Below are 24394 nucleotides of genomic sequence, written 5' to 3'. Positions count from 1 at the left end.
CAAGTTTTGAATAGGCTCTCTTTCTTTTTCATCTCAGAAAAGGGCGCGCCTTTTTGAGTTTGATTATCTTACTTTCGCTATAGTCTGGCACTGCATAGGATTGAATGGAAAAACATGGTTGTTATTAAAAGACTATAGACTGTCATCACCTCATTTCTGCTGCCCTAGTCGGCACGGGCAAGTCTAGTCATCGGTGCCCTCTTCGCCTCAACTCACCCTGGCTAAAACCAAAGCCGGAGACCCTGAGGAGCCCATTCGATCCCGACCCAATACTCGAGCTCGAGCTACTGCTCCCACTGCTCGTTTTTCTCGGCTGTGTTAACTCAGACCATACCTGTGATAACGAGGGCCGAACATCAGGAAGCATGCTATACTGCATGCTGTAAAGGTTGCGGCGGTGAATCGGAGGCACGAAGCGACCCGTGAAAAGACAAAAGATAACCCGGGGCGAGAGGTAGTGTTTCCGGAGGCGATGGGCCAGTTGGAAGTATTGGTCAAACATGGCTCGTAAGGTGAGGGGGATGGACTAGTGGTGTGTCAGTATGCATATTAAGAGCTCAGGCTAGGAAAGAAAGTCCATACTTCGAGGTGTATGTAGTGGACAATAGGGTCCAAGGCATTTGTCGACGAACTCTCATGTTCCTGGCGAAGCTCGAAGCGTATTCCGCCTACACATTGATTGTGAGAAGGTGATTCTCGAGACAAAGGTAGAGTAGGGAAGGAACGACTGACCTGGTAATCTTCGGGAGTCCTTGACCCGCAACATCAAGGCGAAAAGTGGGAAATGGTTTAAGAAGGCCAGCCATGTATCAAGCCCAGCCTTGAGCGTGATTATCAACATCCGTGCCGAGGTAAAGGCCAAGTAGAACACAATAACTGTTGGCAAGAGGAAGAAGAGGACTGTGAAGAGAATAGTCCCAAGAAGGAGTTGGTCTAGGTCGTAATCGCACGAGTCGATACGGTTGCGAAGGACATTTCGCTTTTTACCACGGAAAAGGTGGAAAAGGGAGATGATGATGGTGAGTTGCCAGTTGAAAATGCGGGCGGACGCAATATAGAATGAGTATATGTGCACTGTGAGTATAGATACGAGATCGGAGAATAGGGCTATGGGCATGCTGGCCCCAGCGAAGCTCGCGCATCCGATAACGTAAATGATATGTGGAAGGTAGGGTTGCAGGTTTGCAATACACGCTTAACAGGTTAGCCGACGTTTTGAATGGAGGAAAACGAATGTCATACCTGCCCAGTTCTCGATAACCCACAAGAAAAGATCACCTAGGAATGCCGCAAGCTCGTTATTCAACTTCAACCCAGCGGGCCAATCCATCAGCCAAGAAATTGTTTGCGACAGGCCTTCGACAGTCCAGCCGCTGAGGACGAGGTTGATCTGGTATGCTACCCAGTTGGCATTATCAATGATGTAGGATCCCAAGGCTATTCCGATGATCACATCATTGGCGACAAGCCACAGGCTATTGTAGAACCGAATGTAGTGTGCGTGATATGTCGTCACGCTCTCCCAGTCGTCCTTCCGCTGGCGCAGTTTGACATACTGTGTAGGCCAATAACAGAACTGTTGGAGTCGGATATCCACCTGCTGCGCGGTAGCAGAAATATCCTTCAATGCCGCCGCGTCTGGCCGCGCACGCCATTCTAGAATTTGCAGGACGAGGTCTGCGACGGCACGATGGAACACCAAACCGATCACAAACACTCGAGTGACAACAGGCCAGATCCACTGCCAAAAAAGGTACGACACACCGAGAACGAATAAGTCCCATATAGTCGTTGCCGATTCGACCACACGCTCTGATACACTCATACTCCTCTTGACACGGATACCGATCAGACTGCTGTTCTTCTCAATCAGCTTTCCCATTTCGTATGCGCAATTTATCTGGTTGATGATGAAAGGAAGGGCAAGCTCTTTGTGCGACGGAATATGCTTGACGACGGTATGAAGCCTCAGCTTGTCCACCAATTTCTGCACTCGAGCCTTTTCCACTCCCTCCCCTACACTGGTCTTATCGAAGCCCGCATCTGGTTTATCTGCAGCTAGCACCTTGTCCTCCAACGCCAGGGAAATAGGGTTCAGTGACATATACTCCATTCTTGTCGGATCTGGACGGTGGAACATGATAACCTGGATCGAAATGTTCGCCTCCGGCGGGCAATGGATACGCGGTACTTTGCATGCGGAGTTGGTTGTAACGAACAGATGCGACGAATTGAAAACAGTCGGTGATTCTCGCGAGTTCGTAGAGCCTAGCACATGCATCGATGACCGCCCACAGAGTCCGAAAATGCGCGGAACAGGATGAGGGCTATTTCGGAAGAGGATCCCCGCGCGGAGGGCATTGTCAACATTTCGAGGCTGTGCAAGCCACAGCGAGTAACAATTAGCATTGAGCACCTCCAGTACCCTAAAGGGATTCTCTCACCTCCACATCCTCTAATACGGCCAACACAAACAGATCTAGCTCCGAGTTGCGCCAACCCACAATCACCCCCGGTGCGGACGACCGGGGTAGGTCGTGTGGCCAAAATACCCTTAGCAATCCATCACTCATCTGCATGTTGTCATCCTCCACCCAAAAACTAAAAGGAGCCGCGGCGGCGCAGTTGTTCCCGAGCGGAGACGCCTAGTTTGACGGGACGCGGATGCTAACAAGTAGAGAGTCAGTCGATGTGATTGATTCGCTCCGCTTCCGCGAGTCGGAACACGCGAAATCGAACACTCATACCTGAAGGCACTCTTTCCGCGCGAGATGATTGATTGGTATAACGAGAAGGAAGAAGAAGACGGAGAGAAACAGGAATCCTTTTGCGGTTCTGGTCTACGGCGCATACGAGTGACAAGGTCAGCGGAGCTCAGTGGGGAAGTGGCTCAAAGTAACACAGGCGAAGAGACGCACCACAACGCCGTGATCCCAAGCAAATATAGCAAGCTCATACAGCCGGGTAACAAGATCCCACCTCGCGGTGATGTAACCCGCAACGAAGATGCCGAGTGTGAGGACGGAAAAGGGGTGCATGAATCAAGCTGTTGGCGGAGATTGACCAGCTTCAATGGGATCGGGGGAACATAGCGGAGAAGGAGCAGAGCGCTGACTGAATTTCGATTTGAGAGTTAAGCACCGGTCAATGCGGAGGAAGATGAGCAGCGCTTCGAATGTTTAAAGAGGTTGGAGGGCGAAGCCGACAAGTGTTTGAATGACCAGCGATTTTCATATTTACTCCGGAAGCGTCTGGAGTCTGGACCGCATCCCCACGTGATTCTTATACTCTACAAGAGAATTGTAGGGGCACTAGGTCTTTGATATGCGCTCAGTGGGTATTTTCATAATTCTGTAGTATTTTCGCCTATCTATCCGAATTTCGCATGATAACGTGGCTCGCCGAATCCCAGCCCGAACGCCATTAACCGCCATTAGATTTAGAACCGAACAAGTAATCAGCGCAAACAAACAAAAAAAGCCCGGAATCTATGATTTACAACGCTTTGATTCCTTGGAACACCCGGTTCGCTTGTAGCTTCGGGTCAGCTTTCACCAAGTCCCGCATGATCTGCCGCTTCTCCTCTGCAGTCAAGTTCTTCTCGGGATCCTCAATAGCGGCTTTCCATTTAAGGAGCATTGCCTTGAGCAAGGCGCTACCTTCTTCGACTTCCTCCTGTGAGTACTTATCGATTGCTGTAGACGAGGGCTTATCAGAAGATTCTGCGGTTGTGAAGTCCTCCAATTCTTCAGCCTTTTGCCGTGCCATGTTCACTACTTTCTCTGGGAAGCGAACGAGTTCGGCGACGTGGATACCAAACGACTGGTCGCAGATTCCTGGTTCCACGCGATAAAGGAGCGTGACCTTTTGCTGGGACTTGCTCTTAGACTTCTCCTCTTCCGTGGATATACCATCTCCGATGAACGCGACGACGTGCAAGTTCTTCACAGACTTGGGATACCTATCCGCAAGAGACGTCAACTCGTGGAAGTGAGTCGCGAAAAGCCCAAAGCAGCGAATCTCGGTCACAATGTGCTCAGAAATGGCCCAAGCAAGACCGAACCCGTCGTAAGTGCTTGTACCGCGACCCAGCTCGTCAATAATGATAAGGGATTCCGACGTTGCGCACTTGAGGATATTGGAAGTTTCCAGCATCTCGGCCATAAAGGTCGAGACACCCTTGAGTTGTGAATCGCTGGCTCCAACCCGGGCAAGTATGCAGTCAAATATAGTAAGCTCGGCCTCGGTACAAGGCACGAAGCAACCAGTCTGAGCCATAAGGGCGATGACCCCAATCATGCGGATGTAGGTCGATTTGCCGCCCATGTTGGGACCGGTGATGATTAAGAATGACGACTCATCGCGGATCAGTGAAACGTCATTAGTAATGAAGGAGATATCATCTTGCATCTCCATGCATGGGTGGCGCGCTTCCTTCAGTACGGTGTTCCCTGTGCCTCGGGGATGGATCTTGGGTCTGGTGTACCCTGTAGGTGCGTGGACAGATGCGTGGGCAAAGCTCACAATAACGTCGAGATGGGCAAGTACGCCAGCCAACTGTTCCAAGACTGGAGAGTAAGAGGCAGCAACGTTGACAACCTCAGAGACTAAGCCTGTTTGCGTACGATTGTAGTTGGATGAAAGCTGATCGTGCTCGCGACGGAGAGACTGCATCGTCGACGTTGTGAAGTAGACTCCATTCTTCTGTGTGGAACACTCTTGATAGCCCTTCTTGTTGCGAATGCAACCCGCTTCGTTGCGAGTCAGCCGGAAGCACCAGCCGTGCCTATTACTGTTCTCAAGGAAAAGCTTCTTATCTCTCTCCTGGTCCAGGTCACGAGCTACAGTGCAATACTCCAGATCCATGTCACTCCGGACTTTGTCTAGCTTCTTGCGGATGATTCGTAAACTGTCGTCAAATTCGGGCTTGATGATGAATTCATGGTTCTCGAGTGCGTCCAGATCCACCGTCGTCTCAACCATCTCCTCGAGCTTCGCTAAACTGTTTGAGTGATTTCGTATCTTGGTCGTATACTCGCTGTCAAGCGGAATCTGGTATTTCTCATCCATGACATTCTCCAGCGAGTTCACGAATCCAGGCAAGCGGATTGCGACTTGATACACACGTACCACATCTTCCAGGTTTGCCTGTTTTCTCTGAAAGCGTTTCGCCAATCGATAAAGATCCGGAATAGACCGCAGATGCTCTTCCTGCATGGTCTGCCTTAACTCTGTGTTCGTAACAAATGCCTCAACAAGCTGCTGGCGTTTCTCAATCTCCCCAAGGTCCATCAACGGCTGCTTCAGCCACTGCGCCAGAAGCCGACTTCCAACAGGGGTCTTGCAATGATTCAATAGCCCGAATAAACTCATTGATTTCGATCCGTCCCGCGGACCAGGCATGAGATTCAGCGCCCTCAACGCCGCCGCATCAAGCTTCATAAAGTTTGCCAGATCATGCTGATAGAGCTGATACTGTCCGAAATTGGTTGGGTCCGACATGACTCCCAGGTATCGAATGAGCGCCGAAGCAGCACCCATAGCGAGTTTCAGCTCCGTCTGAGGCAAAGTCCCTGCAGAGCGCTCATCTCGCAGCAGTCTGGTCAAATCCTGCTCGATATCCCTGATGCCAAAATCCGCAACAGGCCGCTCAGAGATCGCAATCCCGCAAGTATCAGCAATAGTACGGATCTTTGCCAGCTCCAGATCCTTTTTGTTCAGATCTGTCGTCACGAGACACTCTTTGACACCAAGTTGGATGACCAAGCTCTCAAAGTTCGAATACACGTCATTATCCAAGAACTCGCTGACACCCAATTCTCGCACACTGGCATCCGCAAAACAGACACCGATGTTTCTGGCCTCTCCAGCCTTGGCGCTGATCTTCACAGCCAGAATAATTGGCGCTCCCGACTCCATCCCCGCGGGGCCACCCACACTTCCCAATTCATCCTCCACTTCTTGCAAATTGCCGGGACTAGCCTGCTTGATCTTCTTATATCCCTTGCCTGCGCCGAGAGAAATCCATATTTCAATTCGCTTGTTAAGCCTGAACAAGGCTTCGCGTAGGAAGTTCCTGAATACCGTCACCGTCAATTGGACTTTGGGAAGGCCGCCCGTTTCGCTCCGTCCTAAGTATCGGAGGACTGAGGTTGTTTTGAAAACGGTTCTGGCGATGAATTCGGCCTCCGCGCCGTACGCAGCATAGTACTCGCCGTGATCGAAGATCCGTATTGTGTCGTTGTCATGTTCGAGAGTTCGATAGAAACGAATGAGGGCGGCATCGTCGTCACCCTGCCACGAAATCATTGGTGAGAAAACGAAAAATGTCAAGTACTGCTGTTGTCAGGGCTTACCTTAGCATCCGAACGAAAAGACATGATGGCCGGGTCCTTTCTGTGTCAGAAAGGGATGACTCGGTCGCCAACTTGCGTTATCGTCAAAGTTGTCAGCTACCTACTTTACTTTGCCGCTCCAGCACCCGGTCAATAATTCCTTGGCGTGCGCGAGACGCGACTGCGACACGTGACTCCGCATCGAACGCGTCCAACAGTAAGTGGTTTTTGACCAATCACACGCTACAATATTCGGAGGACAAACTGGTTGAAGTTACTCCGGAGTACGGAGTAGTATCAATTCAATCGATCATTAAGTTATATTTAAGTAAAATGCAGTCTACTACCACTAGGTATATCAAGATGCAGCGCTAATGCTAGTCCATACACATGTATGCAGGCTTCAGCCAAAACTCCGGGAATGCGCCACTGAGGTATCAACCAAAAAAAGAAGATCCAAGCCATAAACAAATGAACGAAAACATGTATAGACCAAACTATTAGTTGACGAGCATTGGCACCTCCCAAGCAGCTCTCAGTTGCGTCATCTTCGTTCCAATATCCTTCAACTGTACATCTCCACATGATCTCAAAACAACCGACTTGAGTTGGTTGATGACAACAACTTTTACCCAGTGGCCGGCAACATCCTCCTGAGACAAGATTTCCAGGCAAGCCTCCACCTCTTTGTCCGAGATCGGGTTGCGCGTAGAGTCTTGCACATTTCGCACAATCGTGTCCAGGCAGAACGGTGTTCGCTGCGCTGCCATCCTTGCCATGGGTCCGCTTCCCACATATCCAGCTGGCCGGAGAAGGGCCAGCACACCCGCAACCTCCTCGACTCGCTCAGCTGCAGCATGCCGAAGCAGAGTCTCCTTAGATGGAGGTGGGGGCAATTTCGCCTGGCGCAGCTCCTTATTCTTGATTCGCTCAAGAAGTCCCTGTCGGCGGGTTGTGGTTGCATCACGAGTTTTTTGGGGCGCAGTTGAGGTTTCGTCGCTTGTTGCTTCTGTCCGAAGCGCCTCCATCTTCATCTTGATCACACCTCCTTTCAAGTCCTGCAGCCGCTGCTGTCCCTTGCGAAATGTCGTAAACGGAGTCAATGACTCCTGAATCGGAGCTAAGCCCAGTGTTGCCATGAAATCGACCTGACTTTCATCTCCCTCCGCCGAATCCCATAACAAATCAACAGCCTGCTCAAATCGTGTTTGCAGGCCAGCCTCTTCAACTGGCTCCGCCCGTCCAGCGACCTTTTCCAAGCAAACACGACCCAGTCCGTGGTTCACAAGTCGAAATATTCCACCTGTAACAGACTCGCCTCCTTTCTCCCAGACCCAGAGTAGCCGCTGCAAGTCCTTCACAACGACCTTTCTCTTCTTCCATATCCGCTCCACACTTGGAAGGAAGTCTCTTAAATCCGCTGGAGCAACAACCCCACAATGCGCAGCGTGTATAGTGAAAGCCTTAAGAAATGCCGAATGCAGCCGAACTAATTCCTCCACACAAGGCGGGCGTGAGGTAACAGTGTTTATTGGCGAGTCACGAGGTGGACGCGGTGTCGCTGCAGCCTTCCCCGGTGCCCGCTTCGACGGTGTTGATGGAACAGTTTGCTCGTCGTTTGACGCCCTCGTCTGCCGCGCAGAAGGCGATGAAGAAGATGCATAATGGCCACTCCTCGGTGTCGAAACGGAGAGCGTACTGAACTTCAGAGATTTGGAAGGTGTCAACGTCGGATCTGCGTCGGTCTTTGCTGCAAGCCCCTGTGTTCGACTACCACCTTCCTGGACATTCTCGAGCTCATGAAGTTTTCGCTTCTTGGAAGGCGAAACCGGTATACAGGCCGCTGGCGTAGGAGCAAGGTCCTTCTTGCCATCTTGTAGGGACTTGAGAGTGCCAAGGCCTGGCTTGGTCGCTCTTGCGAAATTCTGAATGCCGGTTTGGCCAGCGCGAGGCAGGCTCGATAGTCTGGTGGAGGTCCGAGGCATCGCGACTTCCCCTTTTTTTAACAATTCAAAATCAATACAAAATTATGAGTGAAGCATTAAACATGAACGTAAAGGGACAAACGGACGCCAGCAACGGATGTTTGGGTGGAAGACAGGGCGGCTAAAATTGGGGGGTCTCCTTTTTTTCTTGGGGCTTTTTTCGAGGAGAAAGGAGAAACGCGTCGCGACGCGTTTGGCGTCAGCTGTCCCGATTGGGTTATATTACACCGTTCCCGCCATATTACCATTCGGACCATGAGCGAATATAATCGGAACGAGAGCGGAGATGGGAAGTAGAATACAAGATTAAGGATCGGAAGATAACATGGTTCGGCTCCTGGATTTTAACTTAATTCTAGGTATACAATTCATCGTTCCATCACTACGGTGATCCAAGTATCGATTGTTGGGGCCCCGATAGCCCTGGAATGCAGCATGCCACAAATGATAATTATTGCCATTTCTCATTCAGCATCAATCAAGTTAGGCTGACTACCGAAAGAAAGAGTAGTCGGCAGCAGATTCTGACTCTGTTTGAGTCTGTGACAAGCCAGCCGTCAATCAAACAACCCATACTCTGTGTCCAGCAAGAAAGAAATAAAGAAATAAACGAGGCTCAAGATAGATCATTTCTTTCCTCCAAACCATCCAGAAACTGTACTCTTTGCCTCGGACGCCTTCTCTTCCACCTCGCTCCGCACCTTCGACGCCTGCTCCTTTCCTGCCTGGCTCACCTCATCCAACTTTCTCTGAGCCTGTGCGGTGAGGTCGTCGTTCCGTGTGCGGGGGTTGTTGGCCTATAACACCCTTCATTAGCAGGTCGTTCCCTGTGGAATACATTCTCCCAGCCAGATTTTATTATGAGGGGTGAAGTGAGCCCTACCGCCTCGTCGATGTTCAGGTTTGTTTCCAATCCAGCGGTCTGGCCAGCTCTCTCGCCTTCGGCGGGTCCGGGAGCTTTAGCACGGGCCTTGTTGACATCGTCTAAAGGGATTCAAGGTTAGACGAGGGACTTGAGCGACCAAGGTACAATGGTGAAGCCTTACATTTCATCTCCTCCTTGGCAGCCTTGGGGTTTCCTCCAGCCCTGTAGAGGTAGTAGGCGCCTGCGCCAACGGCACCCAGTCCGATGTAGAGACCAGTACGGCTTTTCGCGGGAGTGGCCATGTTGATGTTGGTTTAGCTGTCGTGATGTAATTGAGGTTGTCTTAGTGTTTGGTAGTGAATATGACAGTTTCTTGTCCTATCGTTGGTAGTTCGGTAGTTAGGTGTTGCGGGTTTTCGAATTGAACTGTGGGGAGTCAACGTAGGCAATTAATCTCATTATGTTTCAACCCGATGACACTTGTTCGATCGAGCTTAAATAGTGACGAGGGGAAGGAACGGTGATGCTTTTAGAGGCTTGTGAATCGCGGCGTGACGTCACCTGGCGGTCATCTACTGCCATGAAAGTAGTTCACCCATCGGGACTCCCAGCTTCTCGAAGTAGGTGAGATCATCGTGGAGAAACGGCGATAATTCGGTCATGAAAGTGAGAGTCCCCAGGCGGGTTGAAGCTGCGAGGCCGATGAACCCGAGGCTACTAGGGGTAGGATATCAGTGAGTTTCTCTTACACATTAATGACAGTGAATGTACTAAATCTGTGCATAGCATCGGAATACGAATATCATCTCATTGACGAGCGCCGGGTCACTAACCGTGAGGTATCTAGACTGGATGACAACTTGAGTGAGTGCGTCGGATAAAGAAGCTTTGGTCCAGGGTAGGACATCAAGTTATATCTCACAATGGTCACCCCAGGTTGTCTTCACCCTTGATGAAACAACTCGTCCCCAGGTCACGGCAAATGCAGCTATCCTGCTGATGGTGCACAACATATCTATGACACACGCGCATGTCTACTATCTCGAAATCCAGAGGCATATCTGCGCCGGATCAGTTTCCCCAGGAAATGCAAGGTTAGTCATGGCTATACAAATTGTGCATATCGCGCAGGGTTTCTTTGCGCATCTGTAGCCCATATCATGGGTGCTTCGTGCAATGGACTCCAGTCAATAATCGAACCGCTTAGGGTCGCGGGTCAATATCAATATGACCTTCATAGATAGTTTCGGCCACGTATCTGCCGCGATCGTTGTGGCACTCCACCTCTCTCCCGGTTGCTGGTTGAAGACAGGCACCAGTGCAGAATATTTTTGGAACTGGTGACAACCACAATGCAACAAGTACCGTGATAGTTGGACATTTTGCACTGGTGCTTGAACCTTTTCGCGGCAACAGTACTAGACTTGAACCACCTGTTTAATGATGGCTATAACGTTGTTATTACTTGCAAGCACGATCTAAGCAACTATCCCATGTCAACCATGTGTCTGCAGAAATGCGTAATCGCCATTTTGCGATGCCGCTGACTTGGATATACAACTTAAACCTCTCCAATTCAGGGTGAATTGGATTAGAAAAAAAAAATTCCGATACGGGGAATCGAACCCCGAGCTGCCGTGTGAGAGACGGCGATGTTAACCATTACACCATATCGGATAAGCTGCTGAGTAGCGTTAGACAAAAGACAATTCTATATTCAAAGTCAATGAGTGACACTTTTATCTTTCCCTCAACCTTTTAGAGTAGGGGGTTTGGCAACGTCGGGCTCTGTGTTTGAAAGTTTTCCATGGAATTATTTGTTCTATGAAATCAGCCAGTTCTGTGGGTGGTCGACAGCCGGGTCTTCATCGGCGCGTCATGTTTAGCGTATACCTGGTACATGCGGTTTAGATACCAATGAGCTTCTCCAGTCCAGCGCCTTTTGCCCTATATTTTCGGCCCTTGGATATGCTCGGTAAAGTTTGAACGTTGGATGTTGTTTTAATTAGTGCCCTTCCCCACTGTGTGTGAGGAACCATGATAGCCTTGTGGTGGAGTCCCCCCGGACGCCCTTATCGGCCTCTCTGCCACAATATATACATTTGCGCCCATGAAGTTCAAATACAACCCACGACCAACACAGCGCCAAGCAAAGGAAATGGATACTCAAAGTAGGAATCAGGGGCACATGCCCACTGCAAACCGACTTGATATATTGTGACTCGGGAGAACTGGCGGAATGCTGAAATTTCCGAGCTCATCGAGATCCAAGTATATGCTGACTAAACCATGATAGTCAACCAGCCAAGATCCATGCAGGTGGTTTTAAAACGTTCACCACCAGCAACAAAACGCAGCCAGTCAAGCAACACCTCACAGCCAGCACCACGCACATTTGGCGGTCGATGATGATCGCGACTTCTGCTCTGCATAAACTGGACCTGTCACATGGAATTCCCTACCAGCAGCTGAATTGAGTTTCGTCTTCGCGGCGGCCGGCTAGGTCTAGCAACCCCAGCTGTCTGCGCTCAGTCGCTAGAGGAATCAGTTACCATCCCATACGCACACAATATTCCCAACCCATCAAGGCCTGCTCTTGAAAATTCTTGACTACCTCAAAACCAAGCCACAAAATCCGGTTCTGAGACCTAGACTCGACCTTCAACGCAAAGCCAGGGAACCATGGCAGGCGAACCATCGTATATTGATTATGAGGCTTTCCTAGACCCGGAGTTCTCCCCAGCCTCATTTGCCAATTCGCTGGTGGTGGCCACAAACAATGCAACAGACACACCGCTGGACCTGTCAACCCCGCTTTCACGGGTATTGTTCGACCTCCAAGAGATCGACACCCACATCCATACGCTGACAACCAAATCAGCACTCCCCCTGCTAACGCACACGCGGGATCAAACCGATGCCGCAAGCAAAATTCTCAATCAAGCAGACGAGCAGATCGCTTCCGTATCGCAGGGGTACGAGCGTCTGGAGCGTGAAGTCCTGCGCAAATGGAAGGCAGCCGAAGAGGCTAGGGTCGCCACGGAAAACTCACTGGCCACCGTGCGCCTCGCACGAGCCGTTGCACGCTGTATCGCCCTAGGCCGGCAGCTTGAGGGCCAAATGGCGGAGGTCTCTGGCCGGAGTGGCGTCTCTGGGAACGCCGACGGGGCGCTCGCCCCAAGCTCTGCTACAGGGCGGGATGACTCGCGTGCCCTCGAGCGCGCTGCATCAACGATCGTGAGCCTGCGCCGGCTGCTTTCCGATACGGGCGTGGGCGAGGAGGGCTTTGGTCTGGACCGGGTCAAAGTGACCAGGGCCCTGAAATCTGAGCTTCTGATGCCGGCGGAGAATCTCGTCAGGGCCAGAGCGCAGCAAGCTATCAACCGGTTTTCGCTCTCGACTACACCTGCAAGCGGCGCCCCGTCTGCACAGCCAAGCTACAAGCAAGCACGCGTTGCGCGAGCCCGCTTAGTATCAGGCGTCAACGTTCTGTATCTCCTCTCCCCTCTGCCGGCGAAGAGCGCACAAGCCCAGCAGGAGGGAACAGACTTTCAACCGGAGCTCCTCCTCTCCACATTACAGGGCTACGTCCAGAACACCACCGTAGCCTCGCTCAACAACCTCTCCCGCGCGCTGACCATGCTCCCAACTCTCGAGCGCACCCTCCCCGACGTATCCGCACGCTGCCAGGACCTCTTTGCCTTGGAAGCTATCCTCAACGCAGTTCGTCCCCCATCACACCCATCTTTACCACAGCCATCAGAACCAAAATTAAACATTCTCCAACACCTCCACGCCGCTCTGGATACATCCTCCCTCCCTTCGTACTTCTGGCGCTCTCTCGCCTCGTCTCTATCCGGGCGCGTCCAGGAGATCATTCACCGCGGCGGAGTGTCGGCACGGACACTACGCTCAAACCGCGACAGACTCAAGACCGATATCCGAGACTGCGTGCTGCGCGGCTCGCAGTTGCCACCGTCCGCGGTGGGAATGGAGAAGCGGTCTGCGACCGAGAGTCAGGGGAACTGGGAGCGCGAAGCAGCGGTCATGGTTAGCTCTGTGGTTGGTGTGCTCGAGCGGTAGCTGCATTCTTATGTATATTGTGCTTGATCCACATAGACTACACCGGTGTGACCAATGAACGTGGTACTATACATATTTATGGTATTCGCCGATAAAGCTCATACACGATAACAGAAACCAATCAAAGCTGCCCTACGAGCCTCATCCAGGCAACCTCCAGCTCTTTTGATCGGCTGTCCATTACACCAAAAGAGGGGGAAAGAATAAAAAGGGACACGGCTATCTTCGGCTCGCTCCCAATGCCCCTCTCCTCGTAAGCGTCGCGACTCGGCATCAGCCAGTAGTACCTAGGCGTCGCCACATCTGACTGACTTGGAGGAGGCGAGCATTGGAGATCTGTCCTCCGTATGCAATAAGATTATTCATATTGCTGATGATATTCATGGATTGCGCATGCGCTGTGCATGAATTCGCATATGGGTACACGTAGTGCCTACATTGGTAGTGATGCCATTGGTTGCGCTTGAACTTATTCACCGCTATGCTAGGCCTTAATATTTGCTATCTTGTGCAAAATGGATGTTCGTTGGATTTCCCAATACTAGTAGGATTAATAGGACGCTGCCCCGTGCAAAGTGCGACTGGCGAAGTAGACACAAGGCCGCCGGTAGATAGATGCGAACCTTATCGCTGCACAAGGCGGGGTTTATCAAGACGGGTACTTGAGCTGACAGTACTAAAATAGTACTATGGAGTAGTTAGCAGCTATGGGTGCTAGTACCTGGCGGGCGAATGGCCAGCGGATCTTGTATCTCGAATAGACTTGGTGCCTTGAAATTATTCAACAACCAGCTGACCTTTAACGAGATAGTCGGGTAACCCTTCTTTGTCCTTTTTTTTTAACATCAAGGTAGCGATACGTTTGCCGAGTGGTTAGTCGATTGCTGGTATGATCCCTGCCAACTCTGAAACCAAGGCTGGGCGGCGATCCAGACCACCAAACGAAAGGAGGGGCATAAGCAGTCGTGCGGCGGTGCCGTTTCCTGGTGGCTCTTGATTTTCAGGATTTCAAGGCATCGCTCGTCGAATAGAGATTGTTCTTGCCCCTCTTTTGGTCTTTCCTCAGCCCCTGGATAGGCTATCGCCACAATACGTCTGTTTCTAAATGGTGGCATGATTGGTTCCTGTTAGTTCTCGTGAGCATCAGTCATGTGCGGGATGATTAGATGATTAAACATCCAATCGCAATATGGCGGTAAGAAAGTGGTTGTGGCAAGACTTCGAGAATCTGTTCAGGAAAGCAGGTGGTTGGAGTAGCTGGGTTGCAACTAATAATGGAGGGGTCAAATATTGGCGTGCGAGTTCGTGTCATGTTCAACTTCTCATTCCTCACCAGAGCCTTGTCTGGACCCCTGGAGTCTGGACTCGAATTCTTGCAACCATTGTTCAATTGAAAGTTCAACTCCACCATTCTCTCCACAACTGACAGCTTGCTGAAATCACCGTCCTGTAACTTGGGGAGTATCTACCGATATTTGCGAAGAAGAACTCCGTTGTGCGGACGCAAGTCGCAACTTGACTTCGAGGAACCAGCGGGTAGCCTTGTGGAGGTCCTGTCAGGTTGGGCCAATTGAGCCCACTCTGGGAGCAGATCATGAGGTCGATATTGCGTGTCGAGCGGGGGATGAGCGCAGAATGATATCCAGGAACAAGAAATCGCAGGAAGAGTGACGCAGCTCTCCAGTTGATTGCGGAGAGAAAGCTCTCCCAGGCTAGGTACGAGTCGGAGTCTTCGCCGCTCCTCAAGGACGAAAGGCTGAGGGTACCAAAGCACAGCGAACCTTACTGAAACCTAAGCAAGTGCAGAGGTACTCTTTGTTAGGGAGGAGCACACCATCTCCTCGGCATCTGGTGTCAAATACCACCTATCCTGGTAAAGTGTCGGATCGGCATTGATACTTTTCGGAGTAGGCCTCATATGGCTTTTTGGGATAATCTTGACTTTGAACAAGCGCGGACTGGGGCAATTGCTAAGTAAAAGAGGACCAAGTGAGAGCTGATCAAAGAGTGGTTCTTCTGGTGGGTATTTGCCAGCGACCCACGTTTTTGCGGATGTGGTAAAAGTACGGAGTATGGAATCTAAGTCCATGAATGGCTTTCTGACGGCATGGATATGTTATCACCTGCAGGAACAAGCTTTGCTAGGGTTGAGCCATCAGAACCGGAAGGACACTGGCTGTCGGATAGACCTCTTGAAGTTCGAAATGCAAGAAGCGAGTGAAGCGTGGATGCCTGGATGGAGTACATCGTACGATCTCGATGTAAGGTACTACTGCATGTACCGCGTGGCATGCGCTCAGATACTGTTTGAGATCTGGACAGAGAGAACGGGGAATTTCACCACCTATCGGGGAGCCAGAGGACGCCCCCAGGAGTCAGGGCTCAGCGACACGCGTACCGGCTCCGTAATCCTGACAGCTTGACTCGCTCCAAGAATCCATATTGAACTCACATCGAGTTCTTGCAGTTTCCGACCGGGTCTTGCGCTGATGCGACATCCACGATGGGCCTTGAAGGAGTGGCCCGCATCGCCGAAAAAGTGATAACGTCACCACAACGTTTAGCATCTCGTCGCCGCGAGTCTCGAGGAGAGTTTATCTTTTTTATTTTTTTATTTTTACTTTTTTGATTCGCGCCGGAAGTGGCATCAAGACAAATCAACGACATCATCAAGAGCAACATGGTTCCTGAATGGATAACCAAAGAACCCCAACCGTGCGTGGGATGCTGTCTCCGAAAACCCAAAGGTGCCTGGTGTCTTCCAGCGCTCGGAAGGGATGTCCGGAGGATGAGTCCAGGACTTCAGCTGGAACCTTGGAGTCCGGTTCGAGTTTAGAAGCGAGACAGAACGCTGGTCGAGACTCACGAATCCCAAGTTCGGGGGCAAAAATTCCAGCATGTCTCTGCTCGGACCTTAGGCGCTGGGTTCCTGATACAGTTTCAGACCGGCGCTTGTAAAAGTAATTTGAGTGGGATTATCCCTGGCAGAAAAGAGTTGATACCGGTGAACAGGGGTCTAGTTTAGGTAGCTCTGGCAGCTAAAAAACTCTGGATAGCGCCGTTGCACATTTCAAGAATCCTCAAGAATTCTTTCTTTTGGAGGTCGAACCCGGTCCCGAGTGCTCTCCCAAGTCCCAACTTATACCTGGGCAACCGCCCGAGCAGCGCCCGTCTGTTTGAGGGTCCAGCGAGCTCCACAACGATCGAGAGTCGATGATTCGTGTCCGCCGGGCCGGACCAAGTCGTCAGTACCTGGGGCTAGCCAAAGTCTTACCTATCAGAAGCCAGCGCTGCGAGTTCGCCGCTGAAACTCTACCAGAAAGATGATGCGGATCATCATGACCTGGCGGAGGGGAGGGGACAGATGATTTCAGTTTGACCTGATGCTGCAGGAGTCTATCAGGAGTTAGAGCTGTCTCTGCTGTCTCTTCCTCGCCCGTATCCATGGATCGCTCAGGTTCCGTTCTCCTCCCCCTCCTCTTAGTCCTGACTCTTGCCCCTCGCCTGCGACTCTACCACTCCTCCGTAAGGCCTGAGTTTCTGATAAGCCTCCTCCCCTCTTCCCCTTCTGGTCTCTCGTCATCACCATCCTCTGGATCCATCCTTCTTTGCTTCCTCCATCCTCCTTCCCGCTGTTTCACTGGCTGGGTCCGGAAAGTTGCCGTCATAAACTATCATTCTCCTCCTTACTCCGGACTTAGTTCTTTTCTTACTCCTCACCCCCCTGTCTGGCCTGGCCTGATTTCATTCCTCTTTCTTTCCTCTTCTCACGATCGATACGATACTTCTTGCCTATTATTCTTGCAGCCCTGCTCGGCTCCTTTCGGCTTCTTTTCACCACTTTCTGAGTCTTGTGTCTTGTCACTCTTCTGCGCGTGGGCCGCTATTATTAGACCTGCGTTTTGGACTGGTCACTGATCTGATTTTATTATTGTGACTCTATTGGCATCCTCGCCTGCCCCTTCCTTCGTCCCCGTCGATCGATAAATTCCAGGGACCCTGATAGAGGCCCAATATTCGATCTCTCGACTCTATAATTACCATTCTTGTTGCCCAGTATTGGATTTAGTTTGGGGCTTGGCCGGGTTAGTGACTGTCATACCCACAACGAGGACTCGACGCACCCACTATCGATCCCGCATTCTTGATCGAGTCCAGCAAAACTTCTCCGACACATCTGTTTTCCTCCCACTTTTCGCTGCCTCATCCAGAAATCCATGCGTCCTTCTCCTTTCCGTCGTTAGGTCCGAGGATATTTGGGAAGCTCCTTCTCTCAGCGTTCGACCTGTGAGAGAAGCGTCCTCGGTACTAATGGGCGCCTGTTGTCCATTAACAGCCAACGTACGTACCCTTGCATCGCTTTTCTTTCTCCGACGTTCATCTAGTTCGTCAGAGTCTTGTCCAATACCCTTCACACTTCATCTCATCCCTTCGCTTGCATTTATCTGGAAAACAACGGGTCCTCTTTCCGTTCTTGTACGTGTATCAGATTGGGAATTAGAAGAATAGGACAACAGCTAAAACTGGCCTTCCTTCTCTCGCCCATCCTCCATCCCTTGATCAGTTGTCGCCACTTCGCACTCTGTTATGGTCCACTTACTTACATGGCTTGCGCTTTTTGTCTAGTAGTCAGCATTATCCGTGCAAACCCGTTACCCTTTCGCCTCAAACGCCCCCGAGCTCGCTCTTATAACAAACATACTCGGGATACTGACAAAGGATATTTCCGATAGATTCCACCAGAAATCGGGGGAGGCGTCTATGAGCATTCAATAGCAACATGTCATCGTTCTTACCAGTTAACAATGTCTCTTCGCCAGCGGACCGTGTTATGGAAGGTTCGGGTGCAACTTCCGCTACGCCCCGCCCTCACCTGAACCACACCTCCGCGACACCGGGCGCCGAGACTTCAACCGAGATAAAGGATGAGCGATTCTCACGAAGAACAACTATCTCAGACGGATCCCGAGCGAGTACCCATTCGATGTCGGACGAGACTATACAAGCCGAATCAGATGGCGACCGCGATGGCTCGGACCATGATACAGACCACAAAGAACATGCGCCGCCTTCGAAAAAGAAGAAAGGGCAACGATTTTATTGTACCGAATTTCCGCCGTGCAATCTGAGCTTCACGCGCAGTGAGCATTTGGCCCGACATATCCGAAAACATACCGGGGAGCGTCCTTTCCAGTGCCATTGCTCAAGGCGTTTCTCTAGACTCGACAACTTGCGGCAACATGCTCAGACCGTGCACGTGAACGAAGAAATTCCAGGGGATTCGCTAGCAGCCACCGGCACTCGCTTCCAACGTCAAATACGGACCGATCGTGTGCGCCCCCAAGGGCGGGCAAGAGCGGGCACAGGAGGCAGCCAAGGTACTCATAGCAGGGGACATAGCAGGAATCTCTCGACTTCAAGCATTACGTCAACCGCCTCAACATTCAGCCAGCCGGCCGAACTGCGTCGGCGACCGGCCCCGCAGTTGATGATGGCTACCGACGGAGGCGCGAGGACGAGATTGACCCTCGATCCCATGGTCGACACTCCCACCACACCCCCCGGACAAGCGCGAGGACTCCCAGGCGCCCCCGGCGGTTCCCCTTATACACCGTCTCGTATGTTCCCTGGGAGTAACGCTTCGCCCATGCCTGCATCACACCCATCAAACTTTTGGGATGGAAAGACTGCAGCTCGTCGCTTATCCGTTCCCTCGGGCGTCAACCCATTCGCGCCACACCATTACCCTGCGCCTTACCCTTCTTCCACGTACGCAGGACCAGAAGTATATGCCAGTCCTATTAATACCCATAACCCACTGTCCAGAGATGATGGAGGCTACCACCCAACGGAAGCCGAACTGCGAAGAAGGACATGGCACCCTTCAACATGGGCGAATACTCCTCGCGCAGAATACGGTAGTATTGGCAACGCGCAAACTCCCGAAACTTTCCCACCGGCTTCAGGAGGTAACGAATCGGCGGGCCAGCCACCTCGTCTACCAGGCATTGAAAGTTTCGATAAAGTTGTTGCGCAGCGACCTCTGACACCACCAATCCGGAGACCAAGTCCGATGCAGGTCGACGCACAGTCCAGACCACTGGGCCCTGGCTATAATTTCAGCGGAGGCTTCAACTATGCACCACCATCAACTCGACCAGCTCCGCCCATCTCTGGCCCTGGCCATCGTCGAGGACATGTGTCGTGGGATTTATCGTTGCATACAAATTTGACCGGCCTGCAGATCAGAGATAAACCAGTTCCTCAGCGGGATGCATCTCATTGGGGTCAACAAACAATCTCCGAGATTCATAACGTCGGATCACGCCCGTCATCCTCATATCAGCAGCAGCTCCAGGAGTTTCGTGGCCCAAACAGCCACACATCCTCTACCTATAGCACCGCAACTTCGGGCTCGCTTGCCACACGGACAAGCCCGGAAGACTCAAGCAGCAGTGAGGGGGTGAATACTCCTTCAACTGCATCTCTTGAGTACCATCCTGCAATTGTGCACAACAATGGCTATGTCGAGCCTCACCATCCTTCATTTCCTTCTGACTCATCACAAACAGTACGCTCCCGTTATACCGGAGGACTAGCTTAGATAGATCACTGATCTGGATTACAGGCTTGTCCTCCGCTACCACCACAGCACGATGCCTACCATGCAAAATCTGACTCGCGGCCCGATTTCAGCCATCCTTCCAGAGACCCTGGAATGGGTAGACTGGAAGCGCTAGTCGCAGTCGCCACGAGCGAAAACAAGAATTCTGCCAACATCATGGTTTAGATTATTCTGACAGCGTAGGCCTGGAAAGGCCAACAGCATCGCTTTCCTCAGAACCCGAAAAATCTGCTGGCATCCGGGCCAGTGGTCTCGTCCCCGATGTGGCATCTCTTGTCCTCTATGGGTGCGTTGTTTCCCTGGCTCCGGTTATAAGAGTTTTTCTAGACTCCAAGCCCCCTCGTTACTTCACTATACACCACCTGGCTGCCGATTGCTGAGTTTTTGACGACCGTGATGATTGATGAATTATGCATACTTGATGGGGTTTCGCGGGATTTCTGTTCAACCAACTCTATTCCAACTTCGGTTTATTTTGCTTCTTGTCTCAGCCATGGTCCTTTTCTGGCCGTTGCATGTTTCGGCGTTTGTCTTCTTGGGTCTTATGGTTAGCGTCTGAAGATACCCCGTCCTCAATCTCAGATTCTGTCACGAGGTTCTGGACAGGTTTCCTATCGGTGGTAGCGTGTTTGTTATTATTGTTCTGTTGTCTGCGATTCGTCCTTTGAATAGCTTCAGTCTTTGCCTTTGCTCAGCAAACCTGGAGCACGGCTATAAACTCTTGTAGTAAATCCAGGTTTTCAGGGCAAGAGATACAAATACTCGAGTACAGAGTGATCCACGCAAACCACGTAATGAGTATTTCCAATGTGTCTTGTGTAGTCATTCCGAGTCACTTTTGACTAACCATAAAACCCTAACCTGCCTAGCCTACTGCAGAACCCTTCCATTACTCTCCTCAACAATCAGATCAAACTCCGGTTGAAACTCTGTGTAGAAGTTATGCTGAAAGTTTTGAGGAACTCATTAGTTGTACTGTAGGCCACATCCGAAAGTCAAAAAGTCTCGGACAGAAGGATAGGGAATAAGAAGGACTACGCACTGGGTTCTGCGCCGCGTCAGCTGTATACTGCGCAACGTTGGCAGGGATAATCTTCTTCGCGATTCCATTTGCCGCCGCCGCTTCGGCCATCAGCTGCGAGTGACAGGCGTGGTCAAGGCTTGCAAAGAGCCAGGCTGCCTCGTCGACGGTCTGGCCGACTGTGAGGAGTCTTCGTGGTGGTCAATTAGAGTATGATGAATGGGGGCAGGCCCGTAGTACTCAGAGGACATACCCATGATTTTGAAGGATACAGGCAATGTTATCCTTTCCTAGTGCCCGAGCAATCTGGCGTCCTTCATCCACCGCCAGGGCAACGCCGCCGTGGTCCTCGTAGACACTTAATTTTCCGTAGAAGTTGCAGGCGTCTACTCATATCCTGTATCAGCCCAACATATCCCATTCCCACGCAACCCACAAGAAGAAGGAGGGAGTGCTTACCCTGCGAAAGCATCTCAACTGGCTTCCCAAAAACACTCCACGTCTTACCATAGACGCCATGCGTATGCGCCGCGGCCATTACATCAGGACGAGCCTTGTGGATCTCGGAATGGATCATGAACCCAGCCTCGTTGATGGGCAGTTGCGCGCCGCCTTCCGTCACGTACCCGTCTGCGTCGACCAGGACGAGATCAGAGGCCTTCATGGCGCTGAAGTGTTTCGCGAAGGGGTTCATCCAGAAGTGGTCCTTCAACACGGGGTCTGTTAAGGTATCAGCATTTATCCGTGAGAAACAGCAGTAGCTCTTGCAATGAGCTGCAAACGAAAGAAACGGAGATGCACACACCTCGGACAGAAATGTGCCCCGAGATCCCCTCATTGAACCCCTCCTTCCCGAAATACCGGAACGCAGCAGCCATGTGCTCCTTGATCCATTGGCGTTCGGCATACGGGTCAGAGAAGGTCGGGATACCTCGTAGCTTCAGCTTTCCGGCGCGGTCACCGCGAGCAACGGCTTGGAAAACCTTGTCTTCTGCTGCGGGGAGGATGTTGGGGTTGTTGGAGACGGAGGAGGGTGCCTCGGGAGTAGTGACGACCACTTTTTGTTGGGTGGCTTCGGTCACTGTGGCTGTCGTGGACATCTTGGATAATCTTTATGGACAGTCTGTTTGAGATGGAATAATAAGATAGTGGTAGGAGAGTTCCAGTTGAAGTCGAAGATGGATGGATGCCCTTAGGTATTTATCATGGGGAATTGGGGTTATCTATCAACCCCACTTGGAGATACGCAGTGGTCACTGGTGAAGGCGCGGGCTTGTCCGGAGAAGGCGCATGTTCTTCGAAGGCGCTGGAGATGTAGGACTTTATTGGTTATTCGCGATTGTCATGAGTGTCCATTGGCGCATACCCTAATGGCCCGTTATCTCCTCCAAAGACATTCATTCGCCCACGTCCACACCGAGGATGGCCTGTTGGAATGGTCGGCAGTCGGTAAGAAAACAAAACGGACGAGGACGATGTCCACTACAAGAACGCCATATCTCAGATACAAATGCCCATGCCAGTTAGAGTATACATTGGATAGAAAGGAAAAGGCGAATGAAAAGTCCCGCCACAGATAGCCAGTATCGGAAGGAAGAATCGTCATAATTTAACAGGAAAGAAAAAGAATATAAGAAAGAAAAAGATCGTGGAGACAAATAGAGACTCGCTATACAGCTTCATCTCCCCTCATATTTACCATCTCATACTCGCCGCGTCCTCGACTTGAAGACCCACCGGCCTGCGATGAGGCTCCATTCGTGCCCTGCGCCGTACTGCCAATACCCCCGAAGCTAATAGGTCGAAGCTCTCGATACCGACAGGCCCAGATGCCGAGGAAGGTCATAAGGGCAGCGCTGGCGCACTGCAGCCCCCACCAGAGCAGATTCGACGGGATAGAACGGGTATATAAAGAAGTCGTGATAAGGTGGAGGAAATGTATAGTAAGAGCAAAGTCGGGGACGAGTTTAGAGCGCGAAACGAGGAGGAGTAGAAATACAACACTATATCAATGTTTTGTTAGCTGCGGTCCCTTGTGCGGCTTGAAGGTCGAGGGGGAGCGGAAAACACACCATAGAAGACTGTTCAACATCCAAACCAAACCAAGCATCCACCCAATCGTTGTATCTCCTCTTAATGCATTCCAGCTGAGGACCAGGTCCAACGAAAAGGCCGTGCCGTAGACAAGGGTTGTGAATAGGATCAGGGCCGTCGCGGTTACATAGTAGGCAACCTGGAGAAGGAGGATTTGCCGGATGATTCTCAACGGTGGGAGATCTGTCCGCGCCCCCGCTGGAGGAGCTCGTCGGCGCGGGGGCATGAACTGTGAAATACACCAGTGATGAACTGGGTGTTTGACGACTTGTTTCGGCCCAGGATAATCGGGAAGTTTCAGGCGGATTTGTGGCGGACGGGTGAGCACATTCGCTCCGGCAATGAGACAATCGTTTTTGGCTCGGGTAAAATGGCCTCAGATTAAGCCCTTTGCATAAGGGTGGGTGAGCAGTACCACGTAGTGCTGTTGGTGGAAGGAAGCTGCGATGGAGAGAAGCGGCTTAGCGCCACATGACCGGAAGTCATGCAGACTGCGGTGCGGAGCATCTTGAGCTCCAACCTTGAGAAACTTCCTCACCACAACTTCAACCTCAACCACCACTCCCAATCAAATTGTCAGTCTTCGCGGCATAATGGGCTGGTTCTCTTGGTCCTCGAATTCCAATCAAGCCTCCGATGGCGGCCGTATAGCTCCCGACCGAACCTCGCGGCAGAAGTGCTGGGAAGCCCGCGATACCTTTTTCTCGTGCCTGGACAACAACGACATCATAGATTCCGTGAAGGGAGACAAGGAAGCTCGGAAGAAGTGCGGAAAGGAGATTGCAGAGTTTGAAGCGTCTTGCGCAACTGCATGGGTAAGCTGGAATTGCCATGAATTCTCCGAATGTGATCGACCCGGCTAACTCCTCACTGAATAGGTCAAGTACTTTAAGGAGAAACGTGTGATGGAGTACAACCGGGACAAGACGATTGAGCGAATCAAGAAAGAAGACGCGGCTACGGTGCAAGACCTCAAGTCGCAGGGCTGGACGGCAAGATGAGGTCTCCAAGGAAGAGAATGGAAGAACTACTGGGGATGGCGGGTTGATGAGCCGGAGGCTCTTGTACTAGTACTATATTACGCTTAATGACTCTCGCACTTCTTTACCCATGTTGGAGATCTTGTTTTAATATTACTGCGGCTGAACAGAGGGAGGTCGCGCTCCTTTTAACTGGCGACAATACAACAAGATATACATGAAGTGAAAAACGCAAGACGGCGGACGCCCATAAGTATGTTCCAACACATCAAAAATAATAAAATCGAGAGATATCTTTGCGCTAAGCCCGCACACCAAACGAATTCAACGCACAAATGGTCCGGAAAAAAAAGTCACCCTTTTGATGTTTCGAAGAGCAATGAATGACCAACGCCTGACTCCCTGG

At 51.3% G+C, this 24394-nt stretch overlaps 11 protein-coding genes and 1 non-coding gene across 12 annotated transcripts; 3 read left to right on the top strand and 9 right to left on the bottom strand.

The window, feature by feature from the left end:
* Window positions 1-221: 221 nt before the first annotated feature.
* BJX68DRAFT_261288 (phosphatidylinositol N-acetylglucosaminyltransferase) lies at window positions 222-2579 on the bottom strand (the record flags this gene model as incomplete). The annotated part of the gene is made up of 6 exons (XM_071044124.1): window positions 222-284; window positions 335-526; window positions 583-668; window positions 733-1194; window positions 1243-2377; window positions 2445-2579. The coding sequence occupies 6 exons, from the start codon at window positions 2577-2579 to the stop codon at window positions 222-224; spliced, it is 2073 nt and encodes a 690-aa protein (XP_070905025.1).
* Window positions 2580-3340: 761 nt separating this feature from the next.
* Window positions 3341-6439, bottom strand: BJX68DRAFT_224930 (mismatch repair ATPase MSH2). Its single transcript, XM_071038320.1, has 2 exons — window positions 6357-6439; window positions 3341-6294 (listed from the first exon to the last, which is right to left on the bottom strand). The coding sequence occupies exons 1-2, from the start codon at window positions 6378-6380 to the stop codon at window positions 3496-3498; spliced, it is 2823 nt and encodes a 940-aa protein (XP_070905024.1). The 5' UTR covers window positions 6381-6439; the 3' UTR covers window positions 3341-3495.
* A 208-nt stretch (window positions 6440-6647) lies between these two features.
* BJX68DRAFT_224929 (DNA replication factor Cdt1 C-terminal domain-containing protein) lies at window positions 6648-8464 on the bottom strand. The gene has a single exon (XM_071038319.1). The coding sequence runs from the start codon at window positions 8318-8320 to the stop codon at window positions 6836-6838; it is 1485 nt and encodes a 494-aa protein (XP_070905023.1). The 5' UTR covers window positions 8321-8464; the 3' UTR covers window positions 6648-6835.
* Window positions 8465-8946: 482 nt separating this feature from the next.
* BJX68DRAFT_261285 (uncharacterized protein) lies at window positions 8947-9487 on the bottom strand (the record flags this gene model as incomplete). Its single annotated transcript, XM_071044123.1, has 3 exons — window positions 8947-9117; window positions 9204-9304; window positions 9367-9487. The coding sequence occupies 3 exons, from the start codon at window positions 9485-9487 to the stop codon at window positions 8947-8949; spliced, it is 393 nt and encodes a 130-aa protein (XP_070905022.1).
* A 1303-nt stretch (window positions 9488-10790) lies between these two features.
* BJX68DRAFT_t13 lies at window positions 10791-10862 on the bottom strand. Its single transcript has one exon. It is a non-coding gene; the product is annotated as a tRNA-Glu (tRNA).
* A 373-nt stretch (window positions 10863-11235) lies between these two features.
* Window positions 11236-13462, top strand: BJX68DRAFT_224925 (Golgi transport complex subunit COG5). Its single transcript, XM_071038318.1, has one exon. The coding sequence runs from the start codon at window positions 11868-11870 to the stop codon at window positions 13266-13268; it is 1401 nt and encodes a 466-aa protein (XP_070905021.1). The 5' UTR covers window positions 11236-11867; the 3' UTR covers window positions 13269-13462.
* A 1096-nt stretch (window positions 13463-14558) lies between these two features.
* On the bottom strand, window positions 14559-15508 carry BJX68DRAFT_82894 (uncharacterized protein). Its single transcript, XM_071049833.1, has 2 exons — window positions 15101-15508; window positions 14559-15049 (listed from the first exon to the last, which is right to left on the bottom strand). Exons 1-2 carry the CDS (start codon window positions 15355-15357, stop codon window positions 14734-14736), a joined length of 573 nt encoding a protein of 190 aa, XP_070905020.1. The 5' UTR covers window positions 15358-15508; the 3' UTR covers window positions 14559-14733.
* Window positions 15509-17421: 1913 nt separating this feature from the next.
* BJX68DRAFT_82710 (uncharacterized protein) lies at window positions 17422-20174 on the top strand. The gene is made up of 3 exons (XM_071049829.1): window positions 17422-17609; window positions 18002-19839; window positions 19897-20174. The coding sequence occupies exons 2-3, from the start codon at window positions 18049-18051 to the stop codon at window positions 20056-20058; spliced, it is 1953 nt and encodes a 650-aa protein (XP_070905019.1). The 5' UTR covers window positions 17422-17609; window positions 18002-18048; the 3' UTR covers window positions 20059-20174.
* Window positions 20175-20463: 289 nt separating this feature from the next.
* BJX68DRAFT_82723 (class II aldolase/adducin domain protein) lies at window positions 20464-22180 on the bottom strand. The gene is made up of 5 exons (XM_071049830.1): window positions 21720-22180; window positions 21374-21634; window positions 21168-21300; window positions 20936-21104; window positions 20464-20838 (listed from the first exon to the last, which is right to left on the bottom strand). Exons 1-5 carry the CDS (start codon window positions 22012-22014, stop codon window positions 20764-20766), a joined length of 933 nt encoding a protein of 310 aa, XP_070905018.1. The 5' UTR covers window positions 22015-22180; the 3' UTR covers window positions 20464-20763.
* A 6-nt stretch (window positions 22181-22186) lies between these two features.
* BJX68DRAFT_82701 (uncharacterized protein) lies at window positions 22187-22632 on the bottom strand. The gene has a single exon (XM_071049828.1). It carries the CDS (start codon window positions 22518-22520, stop codon window positions 22293-22295), a length of 228 nt encoding a protein of 75 aa, XP_070905017.1. The 5' UTR covers window positions 22521-22632; the 3' UTR covers window positions 22187-22292.
* Window positions 22187-23466, bottom strand: BJX68DRAFT_224920 (protein SYS1). The gene is made up of 2 exons (XM_071038317.1): window positions 22987-23466; window positions 22187-22917 (listed from the first exon to the last, which is right to left on the bottom strand). The coding sequence occupies exons 1-2, from the start codon at window positions 23232-23234 to the stop codon at window positions 22584-22586; spliced, it is 582 nt and encodes a 193-aa protein (XP_070905016.1). The 5' UTR covers window positions 23235-23466; the 3' UTR covers window positions 22187-22583.
* A 62-nt stretch (window positions 23467-23528) lies between these two features.
* Window positions 23529-24231, top strand: BJX68DRAFT_82656 (cytochrome c oxidase subunit 6B family protein). Its single transcript, XM_071049824.1, has 2 exons — window positions 23529-23823; window positions 23887-24231. The coding sequence occupies exons 1-2, from the start codon at window positions 23602-23604 to the stop codon at window positions 24007-24009; spliced, it is 345 nt and encodes a 114-aa protein (XP_070905015.1). The 5' UTR covers window positions 23529-23601; the 3' UTR covers window positions 24010-24231.
* Window positions 24232-24394: the final 163 nt, after the last annotated feature.

The sequence above is a fragment of the Aspergillus pseudodeflectus genome (assembly GCF_044049435.1).
Source record: "Aspergillus pseudodeflectus strain CBS 756.74 chromosome Unknown BJX68scaffold_2, whole genome shotgun sequence".
NCBI classification, from domain to species: domain Eukaryota; kingdom Fungi; phylum Ascomycota; class Eurotiomycetes; order Eurotiales; family Aspergillaceae; genus Aspergillus; species Aspergillus pseudodeflectus.
This window is presented reverse-complemented; position numbering and strand designations above follow the sequence as displayed.

Coding starts and splice junctions, on each gene's coding strand:
- BJX68DRAFT_224930 (XM_071038320.1), bottom strand. CDS start 6,380: ATGTCTTTTCGTTCGGATGCTAAG. Junction 6,295..6,356: donor CTTTTCGTTCGGATGCTAAG/GTAAGCCCTGAC, acceptor ATTTCGTGGCAG/GGTGACGACGATGCCGCCCT.
- BJX68DRAFT_224929 (XM_071038319.1), bottom strand. CDS start 8,320: ATGCCTCGGACCTCCACCAGACTATCGAGCCTGCCTCGCGCTGGCCAA.
- BJX68DRAFT_224925 (XM_071038318.1), top strand. CDS start 11,868: ATGGCAGGCGAACCATCGTATATTGATTATGAGGCTTTCCTAGACCCG.
- BJX68DRAFT_82894 (XM_071049833.1), bottom strand. CDS start 15,357: ATGGACTTAGATTCCATACTCCGTACTTTTACCACATCCGCAAAAACG. Junction 15,050..15,100: donor CCAGATGCCGAGGAGATGGT/GTGCTCCTCCCT, acceptor GGTTTCAGTAAG/GTTCGCTGTGCTTTGGTACC.
- BJX68DRAFT_82710 (XM_071049829.1), top strand. CDS start 18,049: ATGTCATCGTTCTTACCAGTTAACAATGTCTCTTCGCCAGCGGACCGT. Junction 19,840..19,896: donor CTTCTGACTCATCACAAACA/GTACGCTCCCGT, acceptor TCTGGATTACAG/GCTTGTCCTCCGCTACCACC.
- BJX68DRAFT_82723 (XM_071049830.1), bottom strand. CDS start 22,014: ATGTCCACGACAGCCACAGTGACCGAAGCCACCCAACAAAAAGTGGTC. Junction 21,301..21,373: donor AGTTGAGATGCTTTCGCAGG/GTAAGCACTCCC, acceptor GGATATGAGTAG/ACGCCTGCAACTTCTACGGA. Junction 21,105..21,167: donor TGTATCCTTCAAAATCATGG/GTATGTCCTCTG, acceptor ACCACCACGAAG/ACTCCTCACAGTCGGCCAGA.
- BJX68DRAFT_82701 (XM_071049828.1), bottom strand. CDS start 22,520: ATGACGATTCTTCCTTCCGATACTGGCTATCTGTGGCGGGACTTTTCA.
- BJX68DRAFT_224920 (XM_071038317.1), bottom strand. CDS start 23,234: ATGCCCCCGCGCCGACGAGCTCCTCCAGCGGGGGCGCGGACAGATCTC. Junction 22,918..22,986: donor ATGTTGAACAGTCTTCTATG/GTGTGTTTTCCG, acceptor ACATTGATATAG/TGTTGTATTTCTACTCCTCC.
- BJX68DRAFT_82656 (XM_071049824.1), top strand. CDS start 23,602: ATGGGCTGGTTCTCTTGGTCCTCGAATTCCAATCAAGCCTCCGATGGC. Junction 23,824..23,886: donor CGTCTTGCGCAACTGCATGG/GTAAGCTGGAAT, acceptor CTCACTGAATAG/GTCAAGTACTTTAAGGAGAA.